At 29.5% G+C, this 18,040-nt stretch overlaps 2 protein-coding genes across 4 annotated transcripts; both read right to left on the bottom strand.

The window, feature by feature from the left end:
- Nucleotides 1–6,237: 6,237 nt before the first annotated feature.
- Nucleotides 6,238–9,115, bottom strand: LOC124817782 (uncharacterized). 3 transcript variants are annotated; one of them, XR_010640205.1, is made up of 5 exons: nt 9,021–9,115; nt 8,790–8,899; nt 7,701–7,902; nt 6,606–6,697; nt 6,238–6,419 (listed from the first exon to the last, which is right to left on the bottom strand). XR_010640205.1 is itself a non-coding variant. In XM_065803870.1 (5 exons), exons 1-4 carry the CDS (start codon nt 9,034–9,036, stop codon nt 6,631–6,633), a joined length of 354 nt encoding a protein of 117 aa, XP_065659942.1. In that variant the 5' UTR covers nt 9,037–9,115; the 3' UTR covers nt 6,238–6,419; nt 6,606–6,630. The 3 variants fall into 3 exon arrangements, 2 of the variants coding, with proteins under 2 accessions (XP_065659942.1, XP_065659941.1); XM_065803870.1 differs by having other exon boundaries at nt 7,742–7,902; XM_065803869.1 differs by lacking the exons at nt 6,238–6,419; nt 6,606–6,697 and having other exon boundaries at nt 7,175–7,902.
- A 965-nt stretch (nt 9,116–10,080) lies between these two features.
- Nucleotides 10,081–14,497, bottom strand: LOC136083924 (uncharacterized). The gene is made up of 3 exons (XM_065803868.1): nt 14,334–14,497; nt 10,490–10,638; nt 10,081–10,328 (listed from the first exon to the last, which is right to left on the bottom strand). The coding sequence occupies exons 1-3, from the start codon at nt 14,437–14,439 to the stop codon at nt 10,182–10,184; spliced, it is 402 nt and encodes a 133-aa protein (XP_065659940.1). The 5' UTR covers nt 14,440–14,497; the 3' UTR covers nt 10,081–10,181.
- Between the last annotated feature and the right edge of the window lie 3,543 nt (nt 14,498–18,040).

The following is an 18,040-nucleotide window of genomic DNA, read 5'->3' as shown; positions in this document are numbered from 1 at the left end:
TTTTTCTTTTTTCAGTCTTTGATTATTAAACCATATCTTACCGCCGTCTTACGTATCTGAAGGAAGCTCAATCAAAATTTTCTGATTCTGCGCCTTTTTTTGAGGAAGCCGGCGGCGGTTTAAATTGATCTACTACAAAATCATAACCGTAAGCAACTGTTGCCAGCGCCATTATTCCGTAAGCAACTCTGATGAATTGCCGATTCCTGATCTTTTTGCCATCCTGCAAACTTCCTTCGCTACTTCCCATGATTATTCCTTTTCTCCGTTCTGACTGAATTTACCGTCATCTCTGATAACATATGCAAAAGCGCTTTCTCCCCCCTTAAGCTCAGCAGGGACAATATGTACCGATTTTACATCCTCAAATAAATCATTCATGATTTCCTGGCTTAACCGGATCGACCCTAAGCCGTGATTTTTAATAACAACTCTAAGTCCTTTAAGGTGGTAGTATACCATTAAAAAAAAATCTTGCATTTCAACTTTTTTTTCAATTTTTAATATATTATATGATTAAAATTAATTATGCGCATAATTATTGATAGATAAAAGCCTAAAAATGAATAACTGCCGACAGGGTTTTTCCAGCAACCAAATATATATTTGAACTAAAATATTGGCTTGTGATCTTTTACTTATGCAATTACAACATACACTAAAAGTTTTAGATTTTGACCAAAAAAAGTCAAAATATATGCATTTTAGTCATATTTGGAAGTTTTAGTGTTATTTAAGAACACAAAATCACTCCTAAAAGTAGAACGCAATTAGCTGTAAACATAGTTCTAGTATAGGTTACAAATACATGTGTTACAAATAAGTGTGCCAAATTTCATATCAAATCGGTTATCGGTTTGGAAAATATCTCCGTCGCCAGGCTATAAAACATAATAAAAACAAAAAAAAAATTGTTCAAAACTCCCTACTTCCATAAACTGCACCTTCTAATGTTTCGTTTTGATCACAAAAACCTTTTTGTATAGCTCTTAGTTTCTTGCATCTTAATTTCACTATACTTGTGCATTATTTTTCTGCTCTAGAAATGCGCTTTGAGTCATTTTTAAGACAAAGTTATGTAGATTGCAACCTACTGTTATTTCAAGCTTATCAAATAACGTCTGTAAAAATTGTAGTCCATTATAAAAGTATAGGACAGCTGATACTACTCCAACACATAAAGCAGTTCTTTCAACAAATATATCTTTGGGACACCGCTTCCAAATCAATTGATTCAAGGATTCATTAGGATTTTGTGTTTTACACTGCAAACACCTTTCTAAAAGAATATTACCAAGATCTATAAAATATTGGTTTTATAAAATCTCGAACAGCAGCAGGAATAAAAATATTTTCTTTGTATGTTTTTTTTCCAGTTATTTTATCAGCCTGGAATTTGCACCAAGAATTCTTAGTGCGCAAACAAAATTGATGGCGTATTTCATTGTCACAACTTTCAGAACAGTGAAAAAGAACAGCTGCTACACTTTTTTTCATTGCATATAAACTACCAATGTTCTGTCTGATTGCTTTGCCATAGTAATTTTGCAATGTGCTAATAACATTTTCTGTCAAACGACCTGCTCCTCCTTGTTTTTTACCATCACTTAAAATTTCTTTGCTACTTTTTTTTAAGTTTCTTAAACGCGTGCCAACTTGTTTTTGAATATGACCAATGCACTCTTCTTTTTTAATTTCTACATTATGTCCATAAGGTTTAGCAGCAACAACACTGGTGTAAGAACTACTATCTCCGTCACCAAGATATGTGGTATACCTTAAATTGTTTTTCTTTTCAGAACGATGAAAAAGTTTTAAAACACCACTTGATTCCATAACTGATGATGATCCAGTATGACTAATTTTACACTTTTGGTAATGTGATGACTGGAACTTTTCATATTCAACTGGATACGTATATTTTTTTAACTTCCATATTTAACATAATTTACATGTTTTTGTTTCTATTTGAATTGCAATACATTTACCACTTTCAACTGAAATTGCAGAACTCCTTTATTTGAAGTAAAACCACTCTTTTGCCATGAACCATCAAAGCTACACATAATGTCTCTTGTGTTTCACCTGCAGGGATAAATTCATCAGCAGCATTTTTCATGTTCTGGTCAACTAAATTTTGATAAACATCTAACAGGTTATGTAAAGTTTTATTGTAGCTTTTTTTGTTCATTGTTGGCTTCATATTCATTATTCCACAAAATTTTTCTAATGATAATAACCCTTTACCAATTTCACGAAAAGCCACAATGACACGTGTGTTAATATTAAATGGTTTTTGTCCACTACATTTGCTTTTACTTGGCTCTTGTTGTTCGAGTAAATTTTTTTTACAAAATGTAGCAGATAAAAAAAACTCAGTTTTCCAATTGCAACTGTTACAACATATTTTTAAACCAATACTTAAACCATACTTTTTTGAGAAATCAAACATTAAATAAACATTTACTTCACACAAATTTGGGCATTTCAGTAGCGATATAACGTTTTCTAACAGACTAAAGTTCATAACAAAGTTAAACTCTATACTTTGAAAACCTCTATCAGCAATATTTAATTTTTTTGAAGAAGCAGAATGTGTAGCAGATTCAGCAAAAGATAAAGTTTTCGTTTCTGAAGAAGGAATCTTTGTATATCTGTTTCCACGAAATTTCGCTTTTTTATTATTGTATATTCTGTTTGATAATTGTTTTCTCTTTGATCCACCCATGTTATTTTTATTTTAAAAAGATAAAAGATTTACTATGGCATAAATAAAGTTTGAATGCAGCTTGAAACAAGAAGCGAATTACGTCAATAAAGCCATCATACTAAACTAATTAACAAGAAGTCGCTGCAGTCTACAACTTTGCACTTGAAAGAGTTGACAAGGTAAATATTTTATGGCTTTTTTATGGTTTAACTTGTTTCTGAAGCGCATAACAACGGAATAAACAAAGCGTTGCTAAACGAGAAAATAAAAAACATTTTATACCGATACATTATAAACAAGTTTTAACATGTGAAGCCTTTTTTATTTAATTAAATCAACTAAAAATTCGAAATCTGTGATGAATATACTTGTTAAATAATAAAAGTAAAAAAAAAAAAAAAATTTTCACTTTTATTGGTGTGCTACCACTTTATTGGTGACCTACCCATTCGATCAAGTTTCCATACTATTAAAGTATCGCCTTTTTGAATTTCCTCAAGCAGCTTTAACCATCCTGATCTATCTGTTCTTGCGCCCTTAGCAACTTCGTACAATATTTTATGACAATCTGCGGCTTGCAAAGCACCTATTTGTGAATTGAAACTTGATCTTTAGTTGAGACCCTCGCATTACCATATTTCATATTTACCTTTAGTACACATTAATTATAATTTTTTAGCTTATTTGTACTTCGAATAAATGTGCATCATGACTTTACTCTATTTACTGGCTTTATCTATCTTTTCGGACTAAAAGTTTTCGTTAATAAAAACCACCGTTAAAATGGACTTAGAATATAGTGAAAATAAAAAATAAAGTTCATTAACTTCTAGAGAATAAATTTAATGATATATACAATATACCAAATTTTTACTGAAGATGATGCAGATGTTTGTCAGCAGATGACCATTTATTATTAACTAAATGCTAAACAATAAAGTTAAAAATATATTTTGTTATTCAGTTAACATAATTGAGAGCTACCCAGCATTTTTATGCTTTTAGTCTAGAAGATATTCCAAAAGAAGTTTTATATGTGGCAAAGCTTTGCTTCGATTTGCCTCTTAAAAATATTAATAATAAGCTTTATAGAACGATAGTAAAATCACAACAGTCTATTATTTAAACTTAAATAATTATCGAGATTGGCCTCCGAGTCTCTCTTCATAAATCGAGACCTATCTTTGTGAACTGCTCACATATTATCCAAAGCAGGAGTTTGCAGTCTTAGAGTTACTTTGAACACATAAAAGTTATTATTCCTTCCTATCGGGTATTACAGGATATTTTTAGTAAATTATTAAGTGGGCATGTAGCAAAACTGCTAACAAAGTAAATGAATGCGAACGTAAACATGAAGATCGGGATGATGTTATCATGGAAATAAGGCACATTCGATATGATCAAAAAGACTTTAAATATACTGCTGTTAGGCTTGAGGTCAGAAAGGTTTGAAAAATCTAAATATTTCAGAAAATAGTATGGGTTAATATGCTAATTTAACTCACAATTATTCAATTTTTCGCTTTAAGAAACTTATTAAACCTCAGCAATATCTATTTGTCGTATGTTTTATTTTTTATCCTTATCAACAATTTATAAATAATCTTATCGTCGCATTTGGGTATCATGTTAATTTACTATTAGAAAAAGCTAAAGCATATGCTGAAGATGAATGTTTAAAACATAGCGCTAGCTTACTGTTAGAATTTCCTAATCTTGCCAAGTTTCTTCATTGGCTGCCTGAAGAGAAGAATAAACAAAATTTAAATTATCCTCAACTAACTAAAGAAGCATATCAAATATTACCAAAGGATCAATCCACCTCAATGGCCAGTTTTATCGAAGGTAAAATATTTGATAAAACAAAGGTCTAGTGGCAATATTATTAGGACTCATCTTTGGCACTTACAAGAGATTTACGTCCCATCATGCTTCTTATTGATTTTATTTTGATGAATCGTAAAATTAATTTACCGAGCCTAATGCAATTACTTAAAAATCATTACCTAAGCAATAAAAATCCCGGATCATTAAAAATTACCAGTAACACCTCTTTTATTAAAAAAAAGTCATATCATGTCTCAAAAACAGTGATAATCCTGATTATTTTGCAATTTTTGTGATTTTGTTGTGATTTCTTGTTCATCATTAGTTATTTTTTCATTATATAAACGTAACTTTGTCAAGTTATACTTTGTTTTCAAAATTTGACCCTTTAGATTTTTCAAAGTGCAGTTATTTGTGCTTGAAATAGAAGTTACGCTGTATGGTCCAGCGCAAGGCTTTATAAGTTTACCACCTTTTCTATCAAACGCCTGCTATTTCTTATTTGTTATTACTTTTTTATTATTATTATTATTATTATTACTTTTTTATTTATGCTAATTTCATTATTTGGTGCAATTCTCTTGTCGTAATCACGTTTTTGTCTTTTTTGAGATATTTCAATATTTATATATGCTTCATCGAAAAGTTCATTCTTCATTTTATTCATTGCATGAAAAGTATCTGAAACTATTTTTTTGTTAGAGAAATTATCATTGCTAAGAGCGTTATCATCGTTTAAGTCAATTAAATTGCAATCTATATCAATAGGAAGAACTGCTTCCCTTTGGTAAAGCAACAAAAATGTTGAAAACCCAGTAGACTTGTGTATTCGAACTCTCGATGAAAACAAAACACTATCAATAATGTATGGCCATTCTAGAGAATCCTCATCTCGCACCTTTACTAGTGTACGTTTAATTGTTTGATTCTGTCACTCTACTAATCCATTAGCTTGAGGATGGTATGCACTCGTAATTCTTTGAATTGTTCCTGTTTTTGAGTAAAGTTCTTTAGAAATTTCGTTTACAAACTCACGACCCTGGTCATTTATTTGAATTTCAAAACAGTCATGTCGACATATCTGTTTATACAAAAAAAAAGCCACAGTTCTACACTCAAAAAAATCTTTCCTTATTTTTAAGGGAAAAATTAAGGAAATAATCCCCTAAAATCAGCACTGGTAAAGATTTCCTTAAACTAAGGAAATTGGTTTTTAAGGAAAATTCTTTCCTTAATAATCTTTCCTTATTTTTAAGGGAAAAACTAAGGAAATAATCCCCTAAAAACAGCACTGGTAAAGATTTCCTTAAACTAAGGAAAATTGTTTTTAAGGAAATTTCTTTCCTTAAAACTATTTCCCTTAAAATAAGGAAATCCATAAGTAATAATTTTCTTAAAATAGTAAAAATTCATTCAAGGCAAAATTTGATTATTTTACGTGATATTTTTTCGGGAAAGATTTCTTTATTTTAAGACAGCAGTTAGAGTAAAACTTCCTTACTGTAATTATTATTGTAAGTTTAAATCTATTTTCGAAAAACGTATAATCGATAAAAACAACAACAAAGTACATATACATATTATTAACTGTAATCTACAAATAGTGCACAGTAAAAATTTACAAATGTCGAGATCACAACTTAAGATAGGCATAGTTACATTTTAAACAATAATAAATATATATATACAGGACAACAAAATTTGTTATTTCAGTTTAAAAAGTGAATCTACACTATATAATGAACTTTTATAACAAAAGTTAATAGTTCAATTTTGTACTGTTTAAATTCTTTTGCTGTTAACCATTTTTTTCCAGTCATCGGTAACAAAAAGATCAATGCTTTAATAGCAGCCGTAACCTGAGTCGTAACCTGAGCATCTATGAAAAATAAAAAAAAGGGTACTTGGCTAAATTAAAAATTTCTATATATATTACCTATTACCTTTTGTTTTGAAATATTACCTATTTCAATACAAAAGATTTATTGTAATATTAATAAGTGGAATGTAAAGCGTTAAATGCAATTTTAATCATTATACAGCAAAAATTAAAAGCATAACAAACCTGAAAACCGAAGTTTAGTTTAAACTTAACTACTAACTCCTTTATATAAAATTATCTTGTGGATACGTACAACTGATACTCCAACAATCAAGCTGCATACAAAACAAATATTAAAGAAATTTAAACGCAATTTTAAATTTAGCACAGCATAAAGTAATAGCACAGAAACCTGAAAATCTAAGTTAAGTTTAAACTTAACTATTTAACTATATTGACAGTTTAACTTAACTCCTTTATATACAATGATCTTGTAGATACGTACAACTGATACTCCAACAATCAAGCTGCATAAACTACTTCAAACATTAAATAATACTCAACTTGTTAAATAGTGAACATTTATTTTGTAAAAGTTACTAAACTAGCATTAAGTTGCTAAATAAAGAAATATAGTTTTAAAAAGTTAAATAGTAACATAATTTAATACATCGCATCTAAAACTGAAAATTTAATAAACCTTTGTTTATACATTACTATTTTAACACCAGAATTGGAATAATATTTTGATTATACCAAGCAAAACCTACCAATAAATTCCAACACAAGAAGCTCAATAACTATTAAAAAAGTATTTTAAAGATGCTCAAATAAAAAATGCAGGAAAATAAGTTTAAAATTGTTTACACTGCTAAATATTCAAGTTGATACAATGTAATAACTGTAACAAGAGCACACAAAACCACTTGTATAACCAAATATTAATGTAAATACAATGTAATAAATGCAGCATATACACTGAATTTTCTAAAGCAACTTAAACAACTAAATATTCAAGTAAATACAATAAAAAGTAATAACTGCAGCATGATGAGTACACAAAATGAAAAAAACTGAAGCAATTGTACAACTTTGTTGACACTTATATTCAACTATAGTTGAATATAACTATACTCTACTCTATACTCTATAGTTATAACTATACTCTACTGTTAACCATACAAAGCAACTTTCATACACCTTCAGTGCTGATCACTAGTTAGTATTGCTACAGTTGAAAAAGACGAGCTACACTATTGATAGTCCCAACCATTCTTTCTTTGCCAAAAGTTAACTTATATATTATAAATTGCAAAAATTTAAAAAACATCTCTAAACCGCTAGGATACTCCAAATTGAAAATCCAAAACAACTTAAACATGTAATCCAAGCATTCCACCATTGAACATCCAGCCAAGCAAACTTTTCCGTCGCACACAATTCTCCCAGTGATCTTGTCTTCATCGTTCAAGGAATACTCTAGGTATAGCTTTGGATGAGCCAGGTTTTGTGGAACATCTATAGAATTGCCAGTGCCAGGCTAAACATAAACAATTAGTACATGTATTGCAAATTATGACATTTCCAATTATATACAAATTTAAAATATTCACAATTTGTGCTATTAATACTAATTTAAGTTAGTGCAAAGTTAGAGTTAACTTGACAAAATAAAAACTTAATAAGAAAATTCGTTGCATGAGAATTATAGGGTACTATCTGCTTTTTTTATGTTATAATTTATTAATAAAAATGTTTAATTAATAATGTATAATTAAAAAAAAACAATTAAAAATTATATAAATCATATTAACAGCTTAATTATGAAAGATAAATAACAAAAACGACGTATTATTTATAAATATAATGATACATTATAACATTAAAAAATCGATAGTTAAATTCTCACAACATAGAAAAATAGATCATCCAGGTCATATTTTAAAAATCGGGAAAATTGTTTGCGGAAAATATCCGTAAAAAATCCATAATGATTTTCCCCTTAATTTCCTCTTAATTTATAAAAAAATTTCCCTTAATTTCCTCTGTATAATATCAAACATTATATCAAATCCTTTTATTTAAACATTATTTTAAAGTTGTATTTTTTAAGAGCCACTTATACCATAATAATAAATTTCATATATTGTCAATAATGAAGGAAGGGCATCTAAAAATACGGTACTTAAATTTGTATTTACGGCAAACTTTTTAAATATCCAGAAAAAAAATGAGAAAAATTATCCGGAATTCCTGGAATATTAGGAAAAAGATAATCCCTGAAAATGTCACATAGAACACTATAATTCTTATGTGACAAATTGTAGATTTATTTACTAAAAGAGAAAAAGAGCAACAAATTAAAATATTGCAGAAATACATAAGACATTTTTTAAAAATAAAAAACAATGCATCTAAAATGCTCACCGTCCCATATGCGATCAGCAAATCAAACGACTCCTTTGCCGTCAGGCGCTTTTTTCCTGTCATCGGCAACAGGTATAGCAATGCTTTCACAGTAGCTATAGTCTTTCCATCTATAAAAAATGCAATAAGTTGATTAATTTCACAGTAATGATGAGCAATTTATCTCTATTAATAACAGTCAACCTCAAATTAACATAAAACACTACTCATACCACTTTTATATTAACTTACTGGATCCTCCAATCATTCCCTCTGTGTTGCAGTTTTGAAGGTATTCAACTGTTGATTTGGAACAATAAAGTAGCACAGAGGGTATCAAATTTTCCATACACACAACAAAGCGATCAGCTGCATCAGGGTACATACGACAAAAATCTTGCAGCAGCTAAACATTAAATAAATCTGTACATCATAAGCTCACTAATAAGAAAAAACACAAATATTTACGTGAATATAAATTTATATACTGAAAACCGTATTATTAACTTTTCCAATATCTATTTACAAAATATTAACCATTTGTGGCATAGACAAGTAACATGGTATTTGAGGTACACATTCTAAATATGATGGATGACATTCTTCGATCTTTTTCCGTCTGTAGCAGAACGTTTTCTTCGCTGATAGTAAAAGGTCTTCACCAAAAACTGATACCGACAAGGTGGCTAATTTGATCATTTCTGTTTTTAAATCATCACCTGTTATACCTGTAAATCAAAGCTAAATTTTATGTTTTACACAGCACAATGTGTAGTACTAAATAATATTAAAAAAAAATCAAATCTACATGAATGCGTTTACACAATATTCATTAGTTAAACAGTTATTTAAAAACAAATAAAAAAAGAAAACATATTTTTGAATTAAGTACATTATACTAATAACCTTCACAGAATTCACACTCCTCCAAATTCTCGACAGCAACCTGTGAAAATAAACTCATCATTTTGTAGAACTGTTGTTATCAACGAATTCCTAGAGAGTGCATCAGACAGTGGTGCAGTACTTTGTTGCAAAGTCTGTCTAGCTTTACCCCTTTCCTCTTTTGGAGTCCAAGTCCATCGTTTCTCATTGCTGCTAAGTTTAGCGCGTGCGTTTTCAATGCACTTAGCTAAAAAACCCTTGCGAGATTTTGGTTCAAAGAAATCTTCCGGTTTGAGACCTGTAATCCCGGCAAAAAATATGCTAACCATTTTCATTTTATCTTTCGGCGGGTAATTCCCGTAACAGTCGATAACTTTAGCAGCAGTCACATATGTTATAGCTTGTCTTTCAGATATTCCATAGGTTCAATTTTATCATGTGGTGTTTAGTTTTTGTATGCTGTAACAAGATTGACTCCAGAGACATTTGATTGGATAATATGCCTGATGCAGAAGAAGTAGGAGTATTTTAATTGATACCAGTTATGTCTCTGTTACTAGCCTCGCTAGATGGAGTAATAGGAGTAGTCACTTGCGAAATATTGCTACCTTCATTGCTGACATTAGTTCTCGACAATAATGTGTCCTTTGTTATGGATTGACATTCTTGTACTTTCTAGACAAACAATGGTAAAATTAAAACAATTCACAAAATTGTTGTAAAAGTGCACAACAATTAATGATTTTGCAGAGCCATTGCATTTTTTGTCCAGCATACATTAATATACTCATAAATTATTATGTTTGTACACAGTCACATAAAATACAAAATAATACCTCTTTCCAACATTCGCTTGGTTTGAGTATAACCACCGACATATCAGACCTTAAAACTATTGGAAAATCATCAGGATCAATTTCACATCCGTCACTATCCAACACAAACTTTAGACTGCTATCTGCACCAATGTCAAATTTCCGACATACTAAGACAAAATGCAGCTATTAGCCTATTAGTACATAGCGAATTAAATTTGTAAAAAAGAAAAGTCAGAAAAGTTTAACCAAAATTAATTTCAATCATTTAATCTCTGATCAGCTGTAATTAGTCTACCTCTTGCTGTGTATAGTCTTTCCTGGCTGTTTTGTTTTAGGTATGTTTTTATTGTCAATAATGAAATATTACAATTATTACTATTGTTCCTTAGCATAATAAATTATTGAGGGAATTTTATGGCGCCTAAATTTTCGTATTAAGAAAGGTAAAAGTATGTAACTAATCAAAATAACTTAAAGGAAAATATATTCAGAATCGTGGATTCTGAATATACTAAAAGATGTCATAGTAGAAGAATGAAAAATAATAAACACAATAATATAAGTGTAATTTACATTTACTGTTATGCAAGAAAAGCTTTTTTTAGTGTTGACTCATTATCGCCGAAATTGTAATTCCTTATGAATTTGGTAAAAAAAACACGAATGGATAATTTTTTTTAATGCTTAAAAGGCTCAAATTGATAGTGTACACTATCTTCCTTTGTATTAAGATTATTTAAGTTTGGATTTAAATCTCCATTATATATTTTTTAATATGCTGACAAAATAACACAAAATAATTTGCATAAGCACAAAAATGAGAAAATTGATTGTCAGCATGATTTAACAGCTAAGGTAAAGAAAAAAGAAGATATAGCACAAAGAAAAATAGCTGACTAAAAGATTACATATCTGGGACTAACAAGTTTTAATTTTTTACCCTCATAAAAGATGGAATGAATGTTTAATGGAATGTGATCTTTCAACTCTTCAACTTGAGTGCTAAAAAGCTTTGAGCAAGGATTGTAGTCAATTGCATAACCATGAAAATGGTTATCGAAGTAGTTAACAGTAGGCCGCCTTAACAACATAAATGCAATATTACCAAGGTAAACAATGCATTCGACGTAACCAAACTCGGGTATACCATCACAGAAACTACACACAACTACACTTTTTTTTTCAATTCTGTAATGACCAACCTGAATCCATTGTGCAACATGAACTGTTTCTGTTTTGAATAACAGAAAATTATTGCACATAAACTGGCAAACCTTACATGGTTCAATTTGGCAACAATCTTCTCCTTCGTTGTCCCAATAACAGTGTGACTGCTGAACAGAGAGTGAGCAAGAAAAGCATTTGCTAGTGCAATTTGAGATCGCTTTGTTAATGAAAACGCTATGTTTTTAAAACAATGAGAACCTCTTGAAATTTGTTTAAAAAAGTTATGCCGAGATTCAAATCGCATGCACCAATATCTACACGGTGGACCACATCTTATGAGCGCTGTAGGATAATGCACCAAATAGTGATGCTTGGGTGTTAAGCGCTTTTCAGGAAATAAATTGAGATAAGTTTGATGATGTTCACCTATTAAATGTGACAAATAACTTGCTAAACCATCATTAACCCGTGGAGATAAAACAATATCTACAATTTCCATGAGCAATAAAAATAAATTCCAATGAGGTTCGTCACGTGGGACATTGTGTCCTATTATAAACGGCAGATTTCGCAATAGACACCAACATTCAGAAGCAGTCATTTTTAAATGTGTCAAAGATGAAAAAGTTGTGGGACGACTATTGACATCTGAAGAACCAAAACTAAATTTTGTCAATAACAAATTAAACTCGTTTAGAGATATGTATCCACCATCACTTAGTTTGCCTAAAATATCACTTAATTCAATTGCAATAATGCCTTCCAATAGATCATGCATTGCATCCACCGCAAAATTCTCCGTCACATAAAAGTACTTTAATTTGTTAAAAATGCATCCATGTTTAATACCGGTATGAGACTCTTTATAACCAAGTTGACCTAATGAATTAACCGACTCATCATATGACTCTTTAGTGCGTTTAACATAATCAGTCTCATAAAATTTTGTTTGATTCTCATCTTTAGTTGCCTCACACAATCTACAGAACTTGCGCGCATTGAAGTTTTCTAAGAAGCCAAATAATGAATGGTACCCCAAATTATCAGCTGAGAAAAGTGCTAATGCTGCTCTTACTTTTATTGATTGATTGCACACAGATACATCTATGCCGTCATCCGATTCTAACTTCATTAATGTGTTTACTAGGGGAGCAAGAATAATATCATATGTAAGTGCTTTATCTTTAGCATCTTGGGCATACCACATACCCACAAGAAAAATAGAACTTTCCTTAAAAAGTAGCTTGGAAGGTAAATTTCGCACCATCATGTACAGACCTTCCATTTTATGTATCTGTATATGTGGACCAAGTGGATTTGTAGTTTCAAATCCATCGATGTACAAATGTAAAACTAAAGCGTCAGGAAATTTAGAGAAAAAAGGATGTTTCTTGTATGTGTTAGTATCAAAGTAATCTGTAATGTTTCCATCATTGCTGGCATGGCTATTACAATTTAAACTTAAAGAAGTATTTTTGCATTCAATGATAATACGTGCTAATAAAACTTCAATTGGAACATATTGAGCAGTATCTACAGCACTCTTCATTCCTCGATTGCCTGATAAAACTGATTTACGACTCTCTTTCCTGACTCCTAGAGGTACGGGTTGAGGCTCAATGTACAACTGCTGCTGCTTTAAATAAGCAAGCTGTTTATGTTCTGTATCAACTTTGTCAACAGAAGTAGACATTATTTCAAGATCTTTATAAAGATTTTGTACACAGAAAACATTTTCGTCAATACCTAGTTCTTTAAAAACAGATCGAATACGCTGCATTGTAAACTGCGTTGAATCTTGCAGTAACTCCTGAACATTCTCAGTTACAAACTTGGTATTTGTCAAAAGAACATTAGAGCGTGCTTGCAACTTAGTAATAAATGCAATAAAAGAACCCTGCATGCTTTCCTGTATACTTATTTGATCAGCAAAAACTACATCATTTACATTATCACAATCTACATCAGCCATAGTTTTTTCATGTATTTGGATTTCATTTGTTTCACAATCATCACATTGACTAGAGGAGAATGGTACAGATGCAAAATCACCTACATATAATTCCTGATGATGTTTTGCAATATGTATTCTCAAATTACGAAAACTTGAACATATTTTAGGACAGTCGCCTTGCCCACATCGAACATCAGTATGGGGAGAAACGGTGTGCAAACGTTTTAGGTGCCACAACATTATATTAACAGACCCAAAGGACTTTTGGCACAGGTAACAATTCAATGTCATACTAGAATCACTGTCACTGCGTTCTCAAAATATACACCTAATTGAATATAATGCAGACTGCTGAGTGAAGTTGTTATAACATATTTTAACTAATAAGTCAAAAACAATTGCCACTGGAGATAATAATACAGGCTAAAGCTTTTGTTGTTTTTACCCTATTTACTCTTAAAAAAGAAATACAAGATTTAAACTGATTTAATTATTTAGAGTTAACTACTTTCACTGGAAAAATACAGTCTGGCATGGACCTTAAAAAGCTGAAATTGATAACCTCTTAAACCTCTTTCTACCGCAAAACAATAGTAATAAATAAATAATATAATATAGGCTAATTGTTGCTGGAGATATTATTTTAGTTAGTTTCAAAATACAGTTAGTATTTACTGTTTTCAATAGTGATAAAAAATCCGTTTTAGGCTGCTGCACTTTGTCAATAGTATAGAGTATTACCTGTTGACAAAAGCTCGTCAACACCTTGTTCAGGTTTGTATGGAATTAATTTTTTTTTTGAACGATCTTGATTGTAAACGTGTATAAGCAAAACAGAGTTGTCCATAACAATTAAACTAACTATAAATATTTACAATATAACGTAAAACCATATATTTTTCAAAACAACAATATTTACGATAACAAAAAATAGTTAATACTATTAATAAAATAATATTTGTGTTTAATAAAAAGAGTTCCTGACAAAATCAGGTATTTTAATAACGTAAAAAACTTCTATTTATAACTAATATGAAAAAAATATCTTTTTGCTTCCTGATGATCCAGCAATGGTGAAACTTAAAGGTGAAGAAAAAGTTAGATAAGTGTTATATATATAATATATATAAATACATATATATATATATATATATATATATATATACACACATAATATATATATATACACACATAATATATATATATATATATATATATATATATATATATATATATATATATATATATATATATATATATATATATATATATATATATATATATATATATATATGGCTGTTGTGTAATGTAGGCTAATTGATAAACATTCATGAATAATATATGAATATTTAACAATTATACTTATATATACATACACATATATATATATATATATATATATATATATATATATATATATATATATAAAATATATTATATTATATATATATTTATGTATATATAAGTATAATTGTGAAACATTCATATATTATTCATGAATATTTAACAATTACCCTACATTACACAACAGCCTACTTACACAAACCAGCCTTGCATTGAACATACAGTTATCACTCAAACTATAATAATAATAGTATAATTGTATGATATAAATTCCATAACTTAATATAATATTATTATATTTTATGATATAGATTCCTTATATTAATATAATATTCTTATGACATAAGAATATATATTATATATTCTTATGATGAAAATAATATCTTAATTAAAAATATCTTATCATAAGACTTATGGAACCTTTATCATACACAATATCAGCGCCTTTATTATAAAATAATATTTCCTTAAATTAATTCCGCATTATTTACTTAATTTGGACAAAAGGAAATAAGCTTCCTTAAATCAAGGAATACTTTTTATAGAAAGTATCCTACCGCGAAGGAAATTTTACGGAAAAACAGATAAGGGAATTTTTTTCCTTAATACGCAAGGAAAGATTTTTTTGAGTGTAGCAGTTTTATCTGTAAGTGCTTAGCTTCAACCCATTTACTAAAGTAGTCGATTAATACAACCTGATATTTGTCCGCGTTAACTTCTAGTAGTTGTGTTAAATCGATTGCTTCATATTGCCTTTAGGAATTAAAATATTTTGAAGCAATGGCTTTGAATGAAGTTTTCTGTTCTTTGACTTTTGACATTGGTCACATTAAGAAACGTAAGTTGTTATATTTTTTTATCATTCCATACCAGAAAAATCTACTTTGAATGTGATAGGTTGTTTTTTTAATACCTGTATGACCAGATAAAGCTTTGGACTCAACATAGACATCTTTTCCTTCATGAATAAACTTTATCATGTTTAGTTGTTCGTCTCTGCTCCAAATTGCTTTTCTCTGAAAAAAAAAAAGCTATAAACCATCAATAAAATGAGAATCAAAACTAAATAGTTCTTTTATTGTTTATCTAGTTGAAAATTTTCGTGTTTATTTGGTTACTAGATTCTAGTTGCATTGGGATAAAAATTACAAAATTATTTAAAATATTTAAATAAAAGAATACCTTGGCAGCTTTGCTTAAATGATATAACTCATTATTATCAATTATAAATGGCTTTGTTTGTCTTCTAAAATTAGCTTTATCACCTTTATTTAAAACTTCTTTTGGATACGTTTTATATTTTAATTAACTGAAAATTTCTGCAAATCTGACGTGCATATCTTATTGATAAGTACTTCCGCTAATAACAAGTTGGGAGTAAAAATCTCTTGTACTTTTTTAACTCCGCGGTAAAAACTTTATATAAAATTTTTACCCGGGAGTTAAAAAATCACAGGAGTAAAAATAAAATACTACACCGGCGCTATAAAATGATATAAATCAAAGTTCTCAATGCTCCATGAAGGTTTATCTATTGCTGCAAGTATAGCCATAATTACACCGCCATAAGCTACAAATAATATACTTTGATTAACAGATAAGTGATTATTAGTAGCTTTAATTATTCTATTAGAAAACTCAATAAAGGATTCAGCACCTTTAGGCACTATACCTTGTTGCTACCAAATGGAGTGTTATTGTAAGAAAAATCTCCTTTTATTTTTTCTTCCACTATTCCCCAACCACATTCTGCAGATTATTTTCAATAATGACAGGCTGATGAATTTTATTACTTATATTTTCAGTTGTTTTAGCTCTTTGAAGAGGTGATGTAATAATTATATCGATTGGCAAAACTTGTAATTTTTTTTGCAACTGCTTGTGCCTGTAAAATGGAAATGTCTAATGGAATATCTAATTGACCCATAATTTTTTACCATCTATTCCAATCTGTCTCCCCATGACGTACGAAATAAAAAGACTTATTTAATGTTAAAATGTTCATCGCAATACCATACCGTTTGTTAACTCGTGGTTAATTATTGCATTCTCTCCTTGCCATTGCATATAGTGATGTATGAAGGAGATCATTTCTCTAACTGCTACCATTTTTAATATATAGTAGTTTATTCAAAATACCGTTTACAGTTTTATTAAGACCCTTAAAGCCTTGTATACTACTATCTTGTATACACTCTACATCATTTTCATAACTTTCAGTAGTATCATATTGATAACAGGTTGAATGACTGCTTTCACGGGTAAATCAGAGACTTCATTATCGGTTTTAAACTAAAGATCTCTAGGTTTTTAATAGACTCTCTTGGGCTATTTTGTTTAAAAGTCTAAAGATTAACTTACTGTTTTCGTCTACTTCTATAGTTTTTAGTTTCCCGGAATATTTATTATCAGCAGTAGTTATTTCCATTATTTCTGTACCTGTATCACCTGGAGCCATAAGGTTTGATAATGCTGATAAATCATCACTATTGACAATATTATTTTCCGCCATACCATCATTCGACAATTTATTTTCAAAAACATCTTTTCAATAACCAAATTGTAAGAAAAGATCTTCGTATTCAATATTTCTAAGAGAATGTAGCAATTTATTCTGTACTTGATGCTCCGGATAAAGCTTGTTCAGAGTATGTAAATCACTATTGCGATCGTTGTTTACTGTAGAATTTTTACTATCGTCTGTGATATATTTCCGATTTTATCATTATCTTCTCTAAACAAATAATTATAGGTCTTATAAGATTCCTGATCTGGTTCAATAGTAGTACCAAATTTACAGGCAATAGTTGATTTTATTTTATTTCCTAAATCACACCATTCAACCTGTTAACTTCTATTTCTAAAGATTTTATTTCATGCGACAGAACTTCCGATTCTCTGTATTTCTTGCAATGCCTGAATGAACAAATAATTTCTTTAAAAAACCATTTAAAATAACTTCTACTTTGCCACATAAGTTATTTTTAATATTCTTTACTTTTGATATAAGGTATTTATTTATATATAGTCCAGATTTTGCGATATGAGGGTCAGATTTAGCACTTATACTTATTTCTTCTCTTTCTTTTTTAGTTTTACGATGA

The sequence above is a fragment of the Hydra vulgaris genome, chromosome 08 (assembly GCF_038396675.1).
Source record: "Hydra vulgaris chromosome 08, alternate assembly HydraT2T_AEP".
Taxonomy (NCBI): domain Eukaryota; kingdom Metazoa; phylum Cnidaria; class Hydrozoa; order Anthoathecata; family Hydridae; genus Hydra; species Hydra vulgaris.
The sequence above is the reverse complement of the archived record's forward strand: the minus strand, read 5'-3'. Positions and strand labels throughout refer to the sequence as shown.

Coding starts and splice junctions, on each gene's coding strand:
- LOC124817782 (XM_065803869.1), bottom strand. Junction 7,903..8,789: donor TGCTGATCGCATATGGGACG/GTGAGCATTTTA, acceptor GTTTATGTTTAG/CCTGGCACTGGCAATTCTAT.
- LOC136083924 (XM_065803868.1), bottom strand. CDS start 14,439: ATGGACAACTCTGTTTTGCTTATACACGTTTACAATCAAGATCGTTCA. Junction 10,639..14,333: donor TGACGAGCTTTTGTCAACAG/GTAATACTCTAT, acceptor ATTTTGTCTTAG/TATGTCGGAAATTTGACATT. Junction 10,329..10,489: donor CAAGCGAATGTTGGAAAGAG/GTATTATTTTGT, acceptor TTGTTTGTCTAG/AAAGTACAAGAATGTCAATC.